Source organism: Sphaerodactylus townsendi, linkage group LG02 (genome assembly GCF_021028975.2).
Source record: "Sphaerodactylus townsendi isolate TG3544 linkage group LG02, MPM_Stown_v2.3, whole genome shotgun sequence".
Lineage (NCBI taxonomy): Eukaryota > Metazoa > Chordata > Lepidosauria > Squamata > Sphaerodactylidae > Sphaerodactylus > Sphaerodactylus townsendi.
The window spans coordinates 100946601-100966208 of NC_059426.1; the positions used below are offsets into that span (position 1 = coordinate 100946601).

The 19608-nt window shown below is 50.2% G+C and overlaps 1 protein-coding gene across 1 annotated transcript in view; it reads right to left on the bottom strand.

Moving 5' to 3' along the window:
• ANO5 (anoctamin 5) overlaps positions 1-19608 on the bottom strand; it is an 82001-nt gene that overhangs the window by 39164 nt on the left and 23229 nt on the right. The window contains exons 2-3 of the mRNA XM_048484587.1: positions 17548-17618; positions 10366-10413 (exon numbers count right to left, since the gene is read on the bottom strand). Of these exons, the coding sequence (XP_048340544.1) occupies positions 10366-10413; positions 17548-17618 (119 nt within the window). The remainder of the gene's footprint in view (positions 1-10365; positions 10414-17547; positions 17619-19608) is intronic.

Consider the following 19608-nt stretch of genomic DNA (forward strand, 5'->3'; position numbering starts at 1 on the left):
GGGGGGGGGTGGGGGGGGGGGGGGGTGGGGGGGGGGGGGGGTGGGGGGGGGGGGGGGTGGGGGGGGGGGGGGGTGGGGGGGGGGGGGGGTGGGGGGGGGGGGGGGTGGGGGGGGGGGGGGGTGGGGGGGGGGGGGGGTGGGGGGGGGGGGGGGTGGGGGGGGGGGGGGGTGGGGGGGGGGGGGGGTGGGGGGGGGGGGGGGTGGGGGGGGGGGGGGGTGGGGGGGGGGGGGGGTGGGGGGGGGGGGGGGTGGGGGGGGGGGGGGGTGGGGGGGGGGGGGGGTGGGGGGGGGGGGGGGTGGGGGGGGGGGGGGGTGGGGGGGGGGGGGGGTGGGGGGGGGGGGGGGTGGGGGGGGGGGGGGGTGGGGGGGGGGGGGGGTGGGGGGGGGGGGGGGTGGGGGGGGGGGGGGGTGGGGGGGGGGGGGGGTGGGGGGGGGGGGGGGTGGGGGGGGGGGGGGGTGGGGGGGGGGGGGGGTGGGGGGGGGGGGGGGTGGGGGGGGGGGGGGGTGGGGGGGGGGGGGGGTGGGGGGGGGGGGGGGTGGGGGGGGGGGGGGGTGGGGGGGGGGGGGGGTGGGGGGGGGGGGGGGTGGGGGGGGGGGGGGGTGGGGGGGGGGGGGGGTGGGGGGGGGGGGGGGTGGGGGGGGGGGGGGGTGGGGGGGGGGGGGGGTGGGGGGGGGGGGGGGTGGGGGGGGGGGGGGGTGGGGGGGGGGGGGGGTGGGGGGGGGGGGGGGTGGGGGGGGGGGGGGGTGGGGGGGGGGGGGGGTGGGGGGGGGGGGGGGTGGGGGGGGGGGGGGGTGGGGGGGGGGGGGGGTGGGGGGGGGGGGGGGTGGGGGGGGGGGGGGGTGGGGGGGGGGGGGGGTGGGGGGGGGGGGGGGTGGGGGGGGGGGGGGGTGGGGGGGGGGGGGGGTGGGGGGGGGGGGGGGTGGGGGGGGGGGGGGGTGGGGGGGGGGGGGGGTGGGGGGGGGGGGGGGTGGGGGGGGGGGGGGGTGGGGGGGGGGGGGGGTGGGGGGGGGGGGGGGTGGGGGGGGGGGGGGGTGGGGGGGGGGGGGGGTGGGGGGGGGGGGGGGTGGGGGGGGGGGGGGGTGGGGGGGGGGGGGGGTGGGGGGGGGGGGGGGTGGGGGGGGGGGGGGGTGGGGGGGGGGGGGGGTGGGGGGGGGGGGGGGTGGGGGGGGGGGGGGGTGGGGGGGGGGGGGGGTGGGGGGGGGGGGGGGTGGGGGGGGGGGGGGGTGGGGGGGGGGGGGGGTGGGGGGGGGGGGGGGTGGGGGGGGGGGGGGGTGGGGGGGGGGGGGGGTGGGGGGGGGGGGGGGTGGGGGGGGGGGGGGGTGGGGGGGGGGGGGGGTGGGGGGGGGGGGGGGTGGGGGGGGGGGGGGGTGGGGGGGGGGGGGGGTGGGGGGGGGGGGGGGTGGGGGGGGGGGGGGGTGGGGGGGGGGGGGGGTGGGGGGGGGGGGGGGTGGGGGGGGGGGGGGGTGGGGGGGGGGGGGGGTGGGGGGGGGGGGGGGTGGGGGGGGGGGGGGGTGGGGGGGGGGGGGGGTGGGGGGGGGGGGGGGTGGGGGGGGGGGGGGGTGGGGGGGGGGGGGGGTGGGGGGGGGGGGGGGTGGGGGGGGGGGGGGGTGGGGGGGGGGGGGGGTGGGGGGGGGGGGGGGTGGGGGGGGGGGGGGGTGGGGGGGGGGGGGGGTGGGGGGGGGGGGGGGTGGGGGGGGGGGGGGGTGGGGGGGGGGGGGGGTGGGGGGGGGGGGGGGTGGGGGGGGGGGGGGGTGGGGGGGGGGGGGGGTGGGGGGGGGGGGGGGTGGGGGGGGGGGGGGGTGGGGGGGGGGGGGGGTGGGGGGGGGGGGGGGTGGGGGGGGGGGGGGGTGGGGGGGGGGGGGGGTGGGGGGGGGGGGGGGTGGGGGGGGGGGGGGGTGGGGGGGGGGGGGGGTGGGGGGGGGGGGGGGTGGGGGGGGGGGGGGGTGGGGGGGGGGGGGGGTGGGGGGGGGGGGGGGTGGGGGGGGGGGGGGGTGGGGGGGGGGGGGGGTGGGGGGGGGGGGGGGTGGGGGGGGGGGGGGGTGGGGGGGGGGGGGGGTGGGGGGGGGGGGGGGTGGGGGGGGGGGGGGGTGGGGGGGGGGGGGGGTGGGGGGGGGGGGGGGTGGGGGGGGGGGGGGGTGGGGGGGGGGGGGGGTGGGGGGGGGGGGGGGTGGGGGGGGGGGGGGGTGGGGGGGGGGGGGGGTGGGGGGGGGGGGGGGTGGGGGGGGGGGGGGGTGGGGGGGGGGGGGGGTGGGGGGGGGGGGGGGTGGGGGGGGGGGGGGGTGGGGGGGGGGGGGGGTGGGGGGGGGGGGGGGTGGGGGGGGGGGGGGGTGGGGGGGGGGGGGGGTGGGGGGGGGGGGGGGTGGGGGGGGGGGGGGGTGGGGGGGGGGGGGGGTGGGGGGGGGGGGGGGTGGGGGGGGGGGGGGGTGGGGGGGGGGGGGGGTGGGGGGGGGGGGGGGTGGGGGGGGGGGGGGGTGGGGGGGGGGGGGGGTGGGGGGGGGGGGGGGTGGGGGGGGGGGGGGGTGGGGGGGGGGGGGGGTGGGGGGGGGGGGGGGTGGGGGGGGGGGGGGGTGGGGGGGGGGGGGGGTGGGGGGGGGGGGGGGTGGGGGGGGGGGGGGGTGGGGGGGGGGGGGGGTGGGGGGGGGGGGGGGTGGGGGGGGGGGGGGGTGGGGGGGGGGGGGGGTGGGGGGGGGGGGGGGTGGGGGGGGGGGGGGGTGGGGGGGGGGGGGGGTGGGGGGGGGGGGGGGTGGGGGGGGGGGGGGGTGGGGGGGGGGGGGGGTGGGGGGGGGGGGGGGTGGGGGGGGGGGGGGGTGGGGGGGGGGGGGGGTGGGGGGGGGGGGGGGTGGGGGGGGGGGGGGGTGGGGGGGGGGGGGGGTGGGGGGGGGGGGGGGTGGGGGGGGGGGGGGGTGGGGGGGGGGGGGGGTGGGGGGGGGGGGGGGTGGGGGGGGGGGGGGGTGGGGGGGGGGGGGGGTGGGGGGGGGGGGGGGTGGGGGGGGGGGGGGGTGGGGGGGGGGGGGGGTGGGGGGGGGGGGGGGTGGGGGGGGGGGGGGGTGGGGGGGGGGGGGGGTGGGGGGGGGGGGGGGTGGGGGGGGGGGGGGGTGGGGGGGGGGGGGGGTGGGGGGGGGGGGGGGTGGGGGGGGGGGGGGGTGGGGGGGGGGGGGGGTGGGGGGGGGGGGGGGTGGGGGGGGGGGGGGGTGGGGGGGGGGGGGGGTGGGGGGGGGGGGGGGTGGGGGGGGGGGGGGGTGGGGGGGGGGGGGGGTGGGGGGGGGGGGGGGTGGGGGGGGGGGGGGGTGGGGGGGGGGGGGGGTGGGGGGGGGGGGGGGTGGGGGGGGGGGGGGGTGGGGGGGGGGGGGGGTGGGGGGGGGGGGGGGTGGGGGGGGGGGGGGGTGGGGGGGGGGGGGGGTGGGGGGGGGGGGGGGTGGGGGGGGGGGGGGGTGGGGGGGGGGGGGGGTGGGGGGGGGGGGGGGTGGGGGGGGGGGGGGGTGGGGGGGGGGGGGGGTGGGGGGGGGGGGGGGTGGGGGGGGGGGGGGGTGGGGGGGGGGGGGGGTGGGGGGGGGGGGGGGTGGGGGGGGGGGGGGGTGGGGGGGGGGGGGGGTGGGGGGGGGGGGGGGGGGGGGGGGGGGGGGGTGGGGGGGGGGGGGGGTAATGAGCTCCTGCGGCCGGGCGCACAGGAGGCTGCCGCACTGCCTTGCGCCCAGAAGGCAGTGCAGCAGCCTCCCAAAAATCGGGGTTGTGGCGGAAGACCCATGGAATGCGGGACAAATTGAGTACCTGAAGAGCGTGATAAGGATCCCGCCAAAAGCGGGACGGCTGGTCAGCCTAAAGTAGTGGTTTGATAAGATTGTGTAAGACAAAATAGAAAAGTCAAATCAGCTTAAATATTAAGCAATCAATCTACATGTCTGTCATTTCTACGGGTTACACCCTTGCATGCAGATCCGTGGGCTGCCCTGCTGCTTCTGAAGCCCACTTGAGTATCCTGATTCCTTCACGCAGCTCTCCTGGTTGTCCCACTGTCTCTGAAGCCTACTTAAGTGGCAGTGTTGAAGAGCTGCGTGAAAGGAATTGGGTCACCCAACCCCTACGTGTAGCTCTACTGGCTGCCCTGCTGCCTCTGAAGCCTGGATGCTTTACAGGCATCAGAGAGAGATTGTTCAAAAGTCCAAAACACTTTTTGGCTTTTTAAGGCTTTGGCTGTTCAGCTGTGCTTAGACAGTCTTTTTTTTCAGCCCCCCAAAAAACAACCCTGGAAAAAGCTGAAATTGCTTGGAGAGGGGTGGGTGTTAACTTGGCTTTATCTGAAGGCTCAAATCTTCATGCATACAAATAGAACAATTGTGCAAGAGTGTGTAACTAGCACGCAGTAGCCCCATTTGCAACATGGCGTCCACATAATTATACATATTTTCTGCAGTTTGATACTTTTTTTTCAGAATTACGGTGCAATCCTAAATGCAGTTACTTCCTTTTAAGTTTATAGGCCTAAATAAATTCAGAAGGCAATAATCCTGCTTAGGACTTCATTGTCAGTCAGTTTAATTTTCAAAGGCTACAAAATTCTACCTCCCAATCATTTTTAGGTTATCACTGTATATCGTACCTATCTTAATGCATGACATTCTTTTTAAAGTTTTAATTATTTTGGGGTCTGTTTAAGAGGCAGACAAAAGAGAGTTCATTTCCTTTTTCCATTAAAATTCTCAGTATTTAATTAATGTGTACCTTGCTTTCTCCCCAATTGCGACCCAAAACTATTTACATCAAACTCCTCTGCTCCGTTTTATTGTCACAGGTAGGTTAGGCTGAAAGAGTGCGACTGGCTCAAACTCAACCAGTGAGCTTCCATGGCACGCATGGAGATTCCAGCATGTGTCCCAGATTCTAGTCTGACACTTTTAACCACTACACCACACTGGCTTCCCTTTTGTTGTGGGAGTTTTTAATCTAACTGTAAATCTTGTTTCCAATTAGCTACAGACATCACACAGTGAAGCTTGTAATCACTGCAGCCATCCAAGCCATTAGCAGCATAATTAGTCAATGGTTTACCCTGAGACGTCGCTTCAGGAACAGATTGAATCTCCTTCCAGTATTCTAGAACAACCAACAGGGAGTTAGCATGCGAACGCCCACCATCCCAAAAACTAAGCCTGTAATTATTTGAAGCAATGACATAGAAACCATTTTTTCTGCTAATAAGGGCCATCACTGGCAATTTTAAATCTGCCAGAATCAACAGCACATATTCAAAGAACTGTGCTAATATGAGTTAGCACATTAGACATTAAAAATCTTTTCCATGAGGCATGTTCTAATGACATCAAGAAATATATTTACAAAGAAGTGTGATTCAAGAGACATCCAATATACATTCATAGAAACTTGGGATCAAGTATCATTATTCCAGTGGCTAAAAAATGTGCTACTGATTTCATGGAAATCATTGACAGGAAACTGCAGTCAAATATGCAGACACTCCAAGCCACATGTTATGTTCTCCACACAAAGACAGCTCTGAAGACAGCTGGGATATTAGCCTGTGTACAAATCCAGTAAGGGACTGATCTGTCTGTATGACAACTAAGGAACAGCTTTTGGAGATACACATTTGCTGTTGGCAAGGATCCTGTTGACAGTGTTCCAAGGAATGATATACTCCTTATTTCTGGGACTGCTTTGCATGTTTTCAGCTGTGATTACAAAATGAGGAGCATGGTTGTGCGTGCCCCCTACTCCTAAGAGTAACTGTGAAGACACATCTTTAATTTCTGCCTTGAAAGTTCACCATACTATGATTAGAATCAAACTCAGGGTTCCCCTTACTTGATGTATGAAAATTAACATTTTAGCCATCTGTATCTTAAAAACTAAATAGTTTAAGTACAATTTTTTTAGCACTTTACTCCCTCGTTATTCTTTAAATCCAAAACAAACAGAAGGCTAGCCACCAATGATGTGGAAGAGGAAAATAAATACTAGCCATGGTTTCACTGACTAAAAAATGTTTACTGAAAAAGCTCTAGTAGGAAAACAAAATTGACTTAATTTTTTTACTATTTCCAGCATATGTGAAAAACTATTCAGCATATGTGAAAAACTATAAGAAAACTATTCAAATGCAACAATTGGGCAAATTGAAGAGTGTTTACTCCCCACGAACTGAGATTCTAAGCTAGAATTTAAATTCCTGCTTTTGGAGAGTAAACAATATTCCCAGCGTCTGAACTCAGACACTGTGGTCAGATCTGGAGATTCTAAATTAAGTTTTAGATGTGGAAGGAGGTGGAAAAGTGGGGAAGTTTATAAGCACCACAAAAACCCTATGCTCCTGCCCAGTCTCAGTTTGTCATGAAGTCTGAATGCAATCAATGCTTGTAGTTTGTGCAATTTCATCTCTCCTGCACAAAACTTGGGTTCCCTTGGAGCATAATTCTGATTTCTACCCCTGCCATCACCACTATGGGCAGAAAGCATGCAATCCTAGTAAAACTAGCTAGCTGCAAAGAAATTAACCTAGCCAGAGTGAAGCACTTCTACGAATGTTGGATTTAGTTGGATATGTAAATAGTACGATGCAAGCTTAAATGATGCAAAATTTTACAAGTGATGTTCATGAGATCTTTTTAGTTACTTCTATTGAAAATATGTTTAATAAAATGCAAAATGAAGAAAACAGCCTAATGTGATATTAGTTGCTGGGTTCAATATCTACATCACAGTTAGAACAAAACACCAGTGGAATAATTCTAATTGTGTGCTGTAGCATGCTATTGAACCCCTTGAAAGTCACATCTATTTTATTACAACTTGTGCAGAATTGATTCTATCTTTCTGTATCAACACATGGGCAATAATTTCTAGTGAGGATAAACCATGATTCCCTTAGGCAGCCTCTATAACTGATAAAGCAGACAGACTTTTAAAAATGTCATTACTTTAAAAACACAGTTTAATCTGTAAGACCTAAAACACAGTTTAATCTGTAAGACCTGGATGACTCTGTGGGTAAGGTTTAGGAAGCAATATTACTAGTCCTGCTCTAAAAGTGAAAAGAAGATACAAATTGTCTTGTTACCAATTGAAAGAGAAAGCCATTTGGATATAGGAAGAATGAGCCACCAATTTTAACTGTGTGCCTCAGAGATCAAGACTCCAGTAAATGATCTACTGCAGGGCTAGGAAATCAACTGCAGAGTTGCGTAGGTACAGATGTTATCCAGTGATGTAGGTATAGATTTTTCTTGAGGGGGGGTCGGAGGGGCCATGCCCCCACCCACCCCTGGGGGCATGGCCATGCCTCCCCAGGCCCCTCCCCCTGGCTCATAAAAGCAGCTGAGGCCAGGGATGGCAGACTCCCCTGCCCTGCCCCCCCCTCACCGAGCTAGGCTCCTATTTTGCTGTCTGTGATCCCTCACAGGCAGAGGCATGGCTATGGGAAACCTTCAGACCCAGAGGGCAAAATCTGGGTCCCCCCCCATGGGTGGCTGCTGTGATACTGGAATCCACCCCCAAACAGCATCACTTTAAACTAGGGAGGCCAAATTCTCCTTTTAAATCTACCTTATAGGGAGAATCTGGGGTCCCCAGTTAAAACAACATTGAAAGTGATGCTGTTTTAGGGTGGATTATCCCCCACCCTGAAACAGCATCACTTTCAATGTTTAAACTGGGGACCTCAGATTCTCCCTATCCATGCTGAAGAGGGTGGATTTAAAAGGAGAATCTGGGGAAATTTGGGGGTGCCTGCTGACAGGGGTGCAATTGTTAAGCTAGCAGCCTAAACTTTCAATGTATCTTCATCAGATTCTCCTGATGATACCACCCAGGTTTGGTGAAGTTATGTTCAGGGGGTCCAAAGTTATGGATGCTCAAAAGGGTAGCCCCATCTACTATTAGCTTCCATTGGAAACAATGGGGATTGGGCAACCATTTGGGGGTCCATAGCTTTGGACTCCCTGAACCAAACCTCACCAAACCTGGGTAGTATCATCAGAAGAGTTTCCCAACAAATCCTTGAAATTCTGGTGCTGCTAGCCTAAAAACTGCACCCCCTGCAGGCCAAAAACAAAAAAAATTAAAAATACAAAAGAACCACAAATGGGGGGCTGAGCTTCGGACATGTAATGGGGGGGGGGTTGAACCTGAGAAACCCCCCCTTACCTATATCCTTGATGGTATCTTTTGTCAATGGCTCTCAATAGGTTTCATAAAGAAAAGTGAAAGAGTTGTGATCAGCATTTTTTTTTAAAGACTGTTTGTTCTTGTATAAGCTGAGGACTCCAGTGGTCCCTGCAATATAGGGTTCCTATGAAATCAAAAATATTTCCATAGTAAAATCAAGTGAAAGCAAAATGTCAATGAACTCTACATGATCAAGGGACCATGTTCACAACCGTTACATCTCAATTTCCTTCAACAAAGCTATGTCACAACAGATTGCTTGAACATGAAGTCCTCTGCATATTGGCTTTTAAAATGAAGAAGTTATATACTTTTAAACTATGATATGTTGCCATACAAAATGTAATGCAAAGTAAAATCATGCATATCATAGTCCCAAATATGTTCATGCTGACAACACAAACATTTCACCATCATTCTATCAAGTATTGAAATAATAAAAATGTGGAAAATGAAGGCAGTTACAACAGTTTCTATTTAACAAATATCTTTTGTTATTTTATAAAAACAGTAAACCAGAAGTCTTAAATAGAAAACTCCATTTCAACAGAAAATATATTAGCAACATCAATACCCAGTGAAAGCAAGCATGTCAAGTAAGTAGTCAGTTTCATTTCTAAGGATATTTTGATAGGAAACTGGGAAGGGAGACTGCTTCAGAGCTCCACCCTAAGGTTCTGAAGGGACTAACTATGCAATAACTGAAACAGAGCAATGTAGGCCTTTTCCGAACAAGTCACTTAGAACGTTTCCCAAATGTTTTCAATCCCCCCCTTCCTTTACCACAATGTTTGTTTGCACTTACCTTCTCCAAATGTTTCATGGCCACTGCGAGGTTCTAAAAAAATGGGTTTTTTTCCTTATTCATTGAAACAACTCTTTGTTGATGCATTGCTTCAATGATCTGCATCTCTGTTTAATTGGTGCTTTGTTGATTCACCCAAAACAGCACAAAAAAATCTCACATGAAATAATGAAAATCAAGACTAGGGAGGTGGGGTGGGATGAGTGATGTGAAACATGGTGGACCAGGTGTCAAGGGGAAAGTTTGTCAATAACACATTGGCATGAAAAATGGCCAGGTTTTTCAGTGGGAAAGAAAATATTTCAGACATGTCTGCACTGCGCGGGAAGCTGGTTTGGAAACATTTCCTTGAAAAACAATGTAATAAAAGTGTTTTCAAAAACAAGGCTAAGGTACTTGGAAACATTTTCAAGACCAAATGGGGGGAAAATGGGCATAAGCCCACAGAGAAAATGTTTCATTAGTAGGCTGAAAATTATGTAAATGGCTTGTGCAGAAAAGGCCCTGAGTAAGTTAAACAGTTATCCTGCCTTTAATAACTGAGAGTGAATGAAGGCATATTATATTTGTTTTGCAGTTTTCCAATTGACCCATGTTATTCCTTGTTAATAACGTAAAAGAGGCTTATTCCTATGTAGTGGGAATAGTCTATTAGTAGTTTGTTTATTCAGAAATAGCATGTGACTCAAACTGAACTAGATGATTATGTCATTAGGAAATAAGCCAAAAATTCTGTTAAGAACAGCAGAAAAGGATCAAACACAGAGTATGGATTCTTTCCACAGCACACAATAAGGTGGAAACAACTTTCCAGTTTTCAACTCTGTACAGGTTGCTAGTTTCTACTCTGCAGTACCATGTTTTTGCTGCCACAGTCCTTCTAATGGTTTTATGGGAGGATATCTAATTTAACGCATAATAGATTGAATGGTTTGGAAAAGCAGTGATCTCTTTTCAACCATCCCTTATTTAAAAAGTCAATCCTTTTGTTAAAAGAGTTATAACAACAGAGATCCATACAACACACTGGATGCATACATAAAGGTCTCTATATCATGGCCTGAAAAATACATTCCCTCAACATCCAATCTGATTAAGGATTCTGGAGACCTTTAAAGGTTGCATTTTGTTTTGTGTAATTTCTGATTAGTCCAATTAAAAGTATCATGTGGCTTTTATTTTTTGAATTTTGCCTTGGATCTCTTTCTGAATTGTCTGTTGTTTTCAAATCTAGATATGACAACTCAAATTACCTTAGGAAAACTGGAAAATTATTTTTCCTCTCACTCTCTCTTTCCCATTTTGCTGCTTTGGGGGATAAAGGAAGAGGAAACATCAATCATGCAGGGATGCATAGCTGCTACCACTGCTTGCTGCTTACCCCTTGAAGGTCAGAGATGAGTAATGTAGTCTCAGTGGTACTTAGGCCCTGCCAGTGGCATCATGGGAAAGATATAATGTTGTTAGTACTGAGGAAAAAGCAGCAGAATGCTGTTTTCTTTAAGTAAAAAATAAGCAGCAATCATGAGGCATGGTCTTCACTTTGTTTTAAAGCTTTTGTGAGTCATGTTGACATTAATTCCCAAGGAAAAATATTAACACAAACAAATAAATAAAACCCTTTATCATTTTTACTTCCTTGGATAAGATGTGAAAGCTAATGTCATAGAGATATATGATTTACATGGTAGATTATTCCCCATATATTTTCAAATATTTAGAAACACTAATTTCAAAACATAACCTTCAACAGTATTCCAGATTTCTGTTTTTGCAGTAGCAAAAAAAAATGGTTGTGATGGATTTTTAATCCAATAAAAGTTTTAGGACAGTTTTAAAGTGTGAGAATTCTAACTCCCAGCCTTAAACTGGAGAATCATTTGTGCCTGGGTGGAAGGGGGGGATAAAATAGCTCTGGGCAGGAGTGCCAAGATTTTACTCTTAGCCATGTGGCTCTTGGACAGCTTTCTGCTGTCCCACTTGTAAAGTCCAGCCACTTCACTAGGAGAGGGTGGGGTCGATGGAACTGAGGGCAGCGGATTTCAATCTGGCCCACCACTCATGTTGAAAAGGAAGGGATTACAGGTACAGGTATGCTGGCCATTTGTAGACTTCTGCCAGCAATAACCCAAAAATTCTTCCCAATGTTTTCAATTTTTTTATTTTGCTGTTGTTTATTATTCTTTGCTAACTTCACAAAGGCTTGTGGGTCAACAGGGCCAAGCATGAATTTTACTGAAGGCTGTGACTGGTTAATAGGCCCTGAGGTTTTCACACATCAAAAAAGTACATGTTAAGTATGTTTGATTGTACTGTTAAAAAGAGTATAACTATCACAACTGGCAGCTGGTATTTAGGCACTGGCTGGGGAACATAATACAGGATGTGCAGGGTGCTGACCTAAGCAGGGTCCCTTTAAGTTAAGGTGACCAGATTTTCACCTTTTTAAACCGGGACACGGGCGCTCCCCGGTTTCGGGAGCGCCCCAGAAGGCAGTGCAGCAGCGCGGGAGGGCAGAAAACCGGGGAGCGCCCCTGTCACAGGGTGGGAAACTGGGGACTGCCCCAAAAGGCAGTGCGCTCCTGCGGCTGCGTGCGCGGGAGGCTGCCGCACTGCCTTCTGGGGTGCTCTCCTGTTTCCCACCCTGTGACAGGGTGGTGAACCAAGAGCGCCCCAGAAGGCAGTGTGGCAGCGCGGAAGGCTGCTGCACTGCCTTCTGGGGCGCTCCCTGGCAGGAAAAGGGGAGCGCCCCAGAAGGCAGTGCGGCAGCCTTCCAAAAATCAGGACAGTTAAAAAACCCCGCTGGACATGGGACGAATTGGTTTAAGGTGGGACTGTCCCGCCAAAAGCGGGACGTCTGGTCACCTTACTTTAAGTGGTTCTGTGGGACAAAGTGCATAACATCCAATGGATTGGCTATGTCCCATGAGGCTGCTGAGGGACAGGAACTATGACTTCTGGCATTTCCATACATAATGATAGCACTCTTTCCTTGGTTTTCCCAAAAGACATGTTGGGAGGATTGTTGACAGTTGCAGGCTGTCAGGTGCACCCACTGTGACTAGCCTAGGCTGTGTCAAGACCTGAGGAACCTGTAATCAATAAAGTTGTGGCCTGATTCTTTCTAGTACTGTGTCTATGTCATCGACTCCCGGCTGAGCTGATCCCCACTCCAGGCACAAAAGGCAGCTTTTCCATAAATTTTATGATACAATATTTTGATTAGCTAAACTAACGCTTTCAGCATTATGATTGGGCAGCTTTCTCAACAAAACCATTTTACCATGTAAATCAAAAATCCAGTAGGTGCATCATGAAGACAGTGAATTTGGCATGACAAGTAATGTGTTAGAAAAAAAGAGGGCCCCCAAATTAGTTGTATCATCAGCTAAGGCAATGCAACATCACAATGCATAACAATACTGACATCCAAGGTTGAGAATTAAAGTGTCACATGAAAAGTTATGAACATAAGCATTATGTGTTCTGTGATAATTTTGAATAAGAATTAGCAATAACATGATTAAAAGAATATACATTTATTTTAGGAAAATACATTGGAGTTTATTAAAAATATCAATTTATCAATATTTCAGTGTATCAGTGATAACATAGCAGTGAAGTTTTGAGCCTCAAATTAATTACACTGGATTCAAGTTTACTCCTTAAAAACAGAATTGAAGTCATAAATCTTCTTTAAATTATTCTTTTTCCCCACGAATATATGAAAAATTTACACTATCACGAAGACTGTTTTATTTTAAAGGGCAAACTTATTGTACCTATGGATATAAATGTTGCTGTTCCTTGAAGAGAAGATGACTGAAATTTTTGTGAGGTAACTTTATCTATTTTTTTATTGTCTCCGGCTCAACCAAGGGAGGCAAGGAGTAAATCTTCTTGAGGAGGCAGCACAGGGATGGCCCGACACGTTTGCCCCCTCTGCTGGTGTAAGGGGCACCCATGCTGGCAGAGGCTGCACAGCTGGAAGTTCAGGCCACCACAGAGCTGCACTAATGTCTTTACTGGATGTCTGTGGAGGAAGGGATAGGAGGCCAGAACATTCCTCGGGTTGGAGCCGACATTAGTCAGCTTCCACCCCAAGTTTTCAGCTAATTGTGCCAGGTTTGTGGCTAATTGTGCTACAGCCCTGGTCCTAGACTACAGAGAGCCTTAAGGCATGTTTTTTGGGGGTTTTGTGGGTTTTCCTGTCTTTCCGTACCACTGGAAAGTTTTCTGAAGGCAGCAAGGTGGCACTGCAGCGGTAAAGTCTCCAGCCGCCAGGGGCTCTAGATTAGGCTGTTAGTGTATTTTATACTTGTACATTGTTATTTTATTAACATTCAGAAAGGCAGAATATAACATTTTTGTTGTTGTTGTCAAGTCAAAGCTGAATTATGGCAATCCCATAGAATTTTCAATGCAAGAGATATTCAGAGGTGGTTTGTCACTGCCTGCCACCATGTCACAACCCTGGTATTCCTTGCAGGTCTCCCTTCCAAATACTAGTCAAGGTCTGGGCTAACAGTGTGTGACTAGCAAGCATCCACAGTGTGAGTGGGGATTTGAACCTGGATTTCATAGGTCCTAGTCCAGCAAACCACTATACCACACTGCCTCTCATTATAACAAATATAAATATATTACTATTTTGAAATGTGAAGTAAATTTTACTTTCAGATAAGCTCAGTAGACTGTTGGTGGTTTTTCACTACAAATCACTTATATAACTTCTGATGCAAGCTCAGATAAGATCTGAGTTGATTCAAACATTTTTTTTCTGAAAGACAATTACATTAGTACCTTGATTTTTCTCTGTATATCTTCATTTTAATATGTCTTTTGACCCATAGATTCAAATTCCAAGTAACTTTATGATGGTCTAGCTGGAATTCACATAATTCAAAACAATTGTTCACAGTAATTCATAGGCAAAAAAAGAAACCAAAATCTCTTAAAAGTCATACAAATCATTTTGAGCACTACAAGTTTTTTTCTAAGCTGTGACTTTGAAACAATATATAATTTATTGTTGAAGGCTTTCACAGCCGGAATCACTGGAGTGTTGTGTGGTTTCCAGGCTGTATGGCAGTGTTATAGCAGCATTTTCTCCTGATGTTTCACCTGTATCTGTGGCTAGCATCTTCAGATGATCCTTCGAAGATGCCAGCCACAGATGCAGGGGAAACGTCAGGAGAAAATGCTATTAGAACACGGCCATACAGCCCGGAAACCACACAGCACCCCAATATATAATTTATATATTTGCAACACAATCCTAGAAAAAGTTTTTCCAGTATAAACCAACTGAAATGAATAGGTTTAGACTGGAGTAACTCTCCTTAGGATTGCAGTGTAAACTACCCACATTGTTTTAATTCAGTCAGATTCAATCACCACATTTTCCAAAAGATGAGAACAGATCTCTCAATATTTCAATCCCTCCCATTTGTTAATCTGAGTCACAAACATATTAAATAGCCAATCATTTCACTTGTATTTAAAGGCCAACTTGAAGCTGAACACAAAACCAGGACAATCACAAGCTGCTTTTTTCTTGGACCATCGCATTCAGATGAAGTTGAGGAGGTGGATGTTTCTGCCTCTTCCATCCATATATTTCCCTACAACTAAAAAAACTACATTGCACGGGACAAGGCTAGACATACTGGTTTTCTATAAGAATGCAGCCTTCAAAATAGGGAAGAATCCAAGCATGGTAACCCCCCTACTCGTGGCCTGAAATCCAAGAGCCAACCACATGATTTTCTTGATGGTGTACTTTGGTTCTTACTTGGGTTCATTCTTTCTATAGTGATCACACACTAGATCATTTGCCCATGAATGCTGCTGTGTCATCATCTCCAATTGTATAGTAGATTATTTAAAAAATCACATTAAGAATAATTTAAGTAATTAATGAACATAAATTGGGATCCACTGAAAATAGCAAGTACATTATCCAAAATACAGGAGAAATTGGTCTACCAATGCTAGCATTTCGGAATATTGTTTTTTAAATGCTTAATTCCTAGCAACTTGTCTACTCTAAGGTCAAATATTTCAGCTGTTTAAATACAAAATGCTCTAATGATTACAAACAAAGCAGCCTTTTATTCTTAATAAACACATTACATTGAAGGACCAGCATCAGGCAAAATGTGCCATTTTCGGAGATCTTCAATTAATTTGTTTTACCAACAAATTTAACAAATCTAAGAAGTTAAAAGTATGACATTTGCCTTCTAACACTTTATGTTCATTCTTACAGAAAAATGAATAACATTAACTTTGATGAGCACTGTGAATTAAACAGATCTACCCATAAAAGCAGGGTCTGTCATAAGTCTGATGAGAATCTAAAAGCCCCTGAAATTCGGGTGGACAAATTCTGCCAGTTCCATTTGATTAGTCTTCAGCCTATGCCTCCTTCTTATGTATTCCATTTTCTTTGGGAGTTTTTATAGTTAATTTTAGAGCTTGTGCATACACAGACCCTCCCATTCATGTCTTTTTCATTTCCCCTTTTGAAGTTAAACCATGAGCATGAGTGATTGTGCAGTTTTATTTGAGTTCTTTTATTATTCTTGAAAATACCTGCTGAATAATGCACACAAAAGGAAACAGTTTGTTTGAATAATGGTATAAGAAACACAAGAAAGGCTAAGCCAATTTTCCATAAACATTGTGCCTTAGGCAGGTCAACAATAAAAGCAATCCCTATATAATAAAATTAAACCTAAAATGCTGGTACTGGCTCTGTGAGTCATGAACAGCCTCAGTCGTAATTCCATCAACCAAAAGAGCCACATAATTTCTGTATGCCCTCCATCCCACCCCAAAAATGACATGCATGTAATAATTAAGATGTAAATACTAATATTAAATACATAACTATAGCTCTGACAATGATAGCAAAAATGGAATAAAGGGCTCCGAGGTGTCACACTGCACAAGTGTTGCAAAGGGAGGCTCCAAACCAACACTTGAGAAGTCAATGAGTGAAGTAAAGGGTACTCTGGCTTTCTACTGCAGATAGGGTTCCCAACAGGCCTGGAGATAAAAAATGTCATGTCCCCTTTAATAAAAGCTTACTATGTGGAAAAAGGCAGGTGAAATTTTCCATAGTATGGAGTATTTGCTAAAATATACCTAGTACTTGCTCAAATAAAACTGACATTATACTCTGTTAAAGAAGAAGAATTTGGATTTATATCCCACCTTTCTCTCCTATAAGGAGACTCAAGGTGGCCTACAAGCTCCTTTCCCTTACTTTCTCCATAACAGACACCTGAGAGAGTTCCAAAGAACTGTGACTAGCCCAAGGTCACCCAGCACAAATGTAGGAGCGCAGAAACTTATCTGGTTCATCAAATAAGCCTCTGCCACTCAGGTGAGGAGTTGGGAATCAAACCTGGCTCTCCAGATTAGAATCCACCTGGTCTCAACCACTACACCATTACACCACTATACCATGCTGGCTCTAAAGGACACTTTGCTCCAGGTCAGGGAAAGTGGGAAGTTATGGACCAAGAACAGTGAAGCCTTATTGTTCATGTGCATGGTTTCACTGCAGGGAGAAAAAAATGAATGTAAATGAATGGCAGAAAAGAAGAGCTGCATATGCACAGAGATCTTTGCAATGTCTAACAATCGAAACTGAACAATAGCCTACAGTTGCTAATTTATAATCATGGGCAAGTAATTGAGGCCCCTATGGAGACTGGCATGAAATTTACATAAGGAGAATTTCAGAAATGTTCCTAAATAGAATGTACACCCAAGATTGCTGTATATTCACACTTAATTTGTTTTTCAACAGGATAGTTTCATTCTGACACTACTATTCATAAGAAAATATTTTTTAAAAAAACTATTGTAATTTAATTGGGATATTTAAGTCTAGGAGTAGGGTCCTGCAAATCTTCTTTCCCACTCAGAGGAAAGTCATATAAATTGGGGTAATACATTTTGCTTGTAAGAGTCCATTTTGCTTGTAAAGCAACACTGAGAAAGACTGGATGGCAGTTTTGCTGATCTCTCTGCTCTGCACTTATTTGGCAGAAAGAACACACTTGACTGCCTCTTCCACTTAGTTTACCAGTTCCACTTTTGAAAATGATGTTGGAATTAAAATTACTAATTGGATGTCATGCGTACACACTGTGCATGTGATTTCATAATAAACTCCAGGAAGATCAGGGCAGTATGTATAGATGTATACGTACATCTGATCTGACCATGAAGCTCTCACAAAGGTATTTGGTAGTGAAGCTGGTACCCCAAGTGAGCACAGGCAGGTGCACTTTCACTTTGCACCACAAATGGCAGTGCAGTGGCTCAAGCATCATCCCATCCAGCCTTTGCCTTATCACAAAAAGAACAACCAGCACGCTAGTCATGTATCACTTATTCATAATAAAACTAATTAAGAGAGAATACATAACTAAAGTTTGGTTCATGATTAAGATTTATGATTCTTTTTCAAAGTTATTCCTTCCTTTTTCTTCAGTATAAAAGTAATGTTTTTATAATGTAAGGTGTGTATGCAGTTGGCTCTTACCTCAGAATTACCAGGATGTTCTGAATCAGTATTTGATATATTTTCAAATAAAGGTCCATTGGCGTCTTCTCCTAAGCAACACAGAAAAAATATATGTTTACCTCCAGTACATGCTTTCCTTATTTTATAGTTTAAAGGAAAACTAAAAAATTCAGTGACTAAAAATTCAGGTTTGGTTCAGCTTTCATGTGAAACAATTGTTAAATTAAAACTGAAATAATCTGTTGCAGAAATAATCCTGAAGGAAAGGAACTGTAGGCAGGTTCTGCACAGGCCAAAAACAGTGCCCTAGGGATGGTAAAAACACCATCCCTGGGGCGCTGTTCGTGCAGCTACTGCTGCTCCAGCACAGCAATGTTGTGCTCACCCTCCCCACGACATCTTCCCGCCGGCACAGTGCGAAGGGCACCAGCAGGAGAGCGCTGCTTTCAGGAGCTGCCTGCTTGCATGTGTTGTTTACTCTTGTCTTCCCTCTGAGGTTCTGAAGGGAGAAGGGACATGCCCACACTGCCCTCCACCCCCGGTGGGTCAGAGGGCAGCGATGGCATGTCACTTCCTCCCTCTGGAGCCTCAGAGGGAAAACAAGGTAAACAACACATGCAGACCAGAGGCGACTCCATGTGGACTGCAGTGCACAGCAGCTTCAGTGCCGCCTGCACAAGACTGTGCGAATGGTCTTGTGCCTCTGTAACCTCAGCTTGTGGGTTCTGTGGGGCAGTATTTGGAATGAGTTGCAACAACAATTTTTAAACAACAAAATGGTTTACTTTTCTTTACAATTAACACTTTTAAAACATCAACATTTAACGTTACAATTCAAGGTCCTGTTCAGGTTGCATTTCAAGTCCTTCTATTTACAGTTTACTGATATTGCCAAGTCCAAATTCTTCTTTGCAAAAGTTGGCTGGCTCCACCAGAAGAACTCCAAGGGGCCTGATGAACGGGTTGAAACATGATAAGAAGGTCTCCAGGAGGAACTCTCACCCATTACAACCACAAAAGGAAACCCTGGAAACAATAGAAAACTCCAGCATTTTACTAACCACAGCGAAAACAACGCAACTACAGCTTCCCAGTAGTTCCCAACAATATTGAAATTACGCTTAACAAGGTGTTAAGGGGGCTTATAGAAATCAAGGTCGAGGAGTCTGGTAGCCTTGTTCTTGGCTGCAAAAGAGCTCTTTCAGCCTCTCTGCTGCTCCGAGTCTCCACCCCTTACTGCGGTCGAAAGCCCATTTCTGGAGCCAACCCATTTCTGGGCATGGGGTTACATTCTCCCCCACTAAAATTCTGTGCGATCGACGAAGTGAATTACAATGCAACTCTTGAGAAATCATTGCATGTGAAATGGATTTCCCCAGAGATTCCTGTACTTGGAGGAACCACATTTGGGGCATCTGAAGGCAGAACGTGGTATTTCCCTTGCACGGATTTCCAACTGTTATTTCAAACTTAGCTGCACTGGAAGTTTGCAAAACTTTCCAGCAAATGTTGCTATTCAGCCGAATTAGTTTTGCAGAAGGGATGGGGATTGCAACTGGAATCCCTTCCTTCATGCAACTGCCAAACAGGAAAATCATGTGCTTCAAATTAACACAGCAACATCTCTTGAACTCACGCTAACCAAAACAGTTTTATGGGGATCGAAACCCCAACTTGCTGCACACTTCCATTTACCAAGAAGCGAGATTTATATTTTGCAATCCTCACTTCCAAGCCCCACGTTAGTAGCCATTTTAAGTAACCCTCAGCTTGTGGGTTCTGTGGGGCGAGTACTTGGAATGAGTTGCAACAACAATTTTTTACAAACTAACCAAAGATGGTTTTACTTTTCTTTACCAAATTAACACTTTTAAAACATCAGCATTTAGCATTTACAATTCAAAGGTCCTGTTCAGGGGTTGCATTTTCAAGTCCTTCTATTTTACAGTCTACTGATATTGCCACTTGAGTCCAAATTCTTCTTTTTTTGCAAGAGTTGGCTGGCTCCTGAAGAGAACTCCAAGGGCTTTGATGAACAGGATTTACACAACCATGATGAAAGGTCTCCAGGAGAAGCCT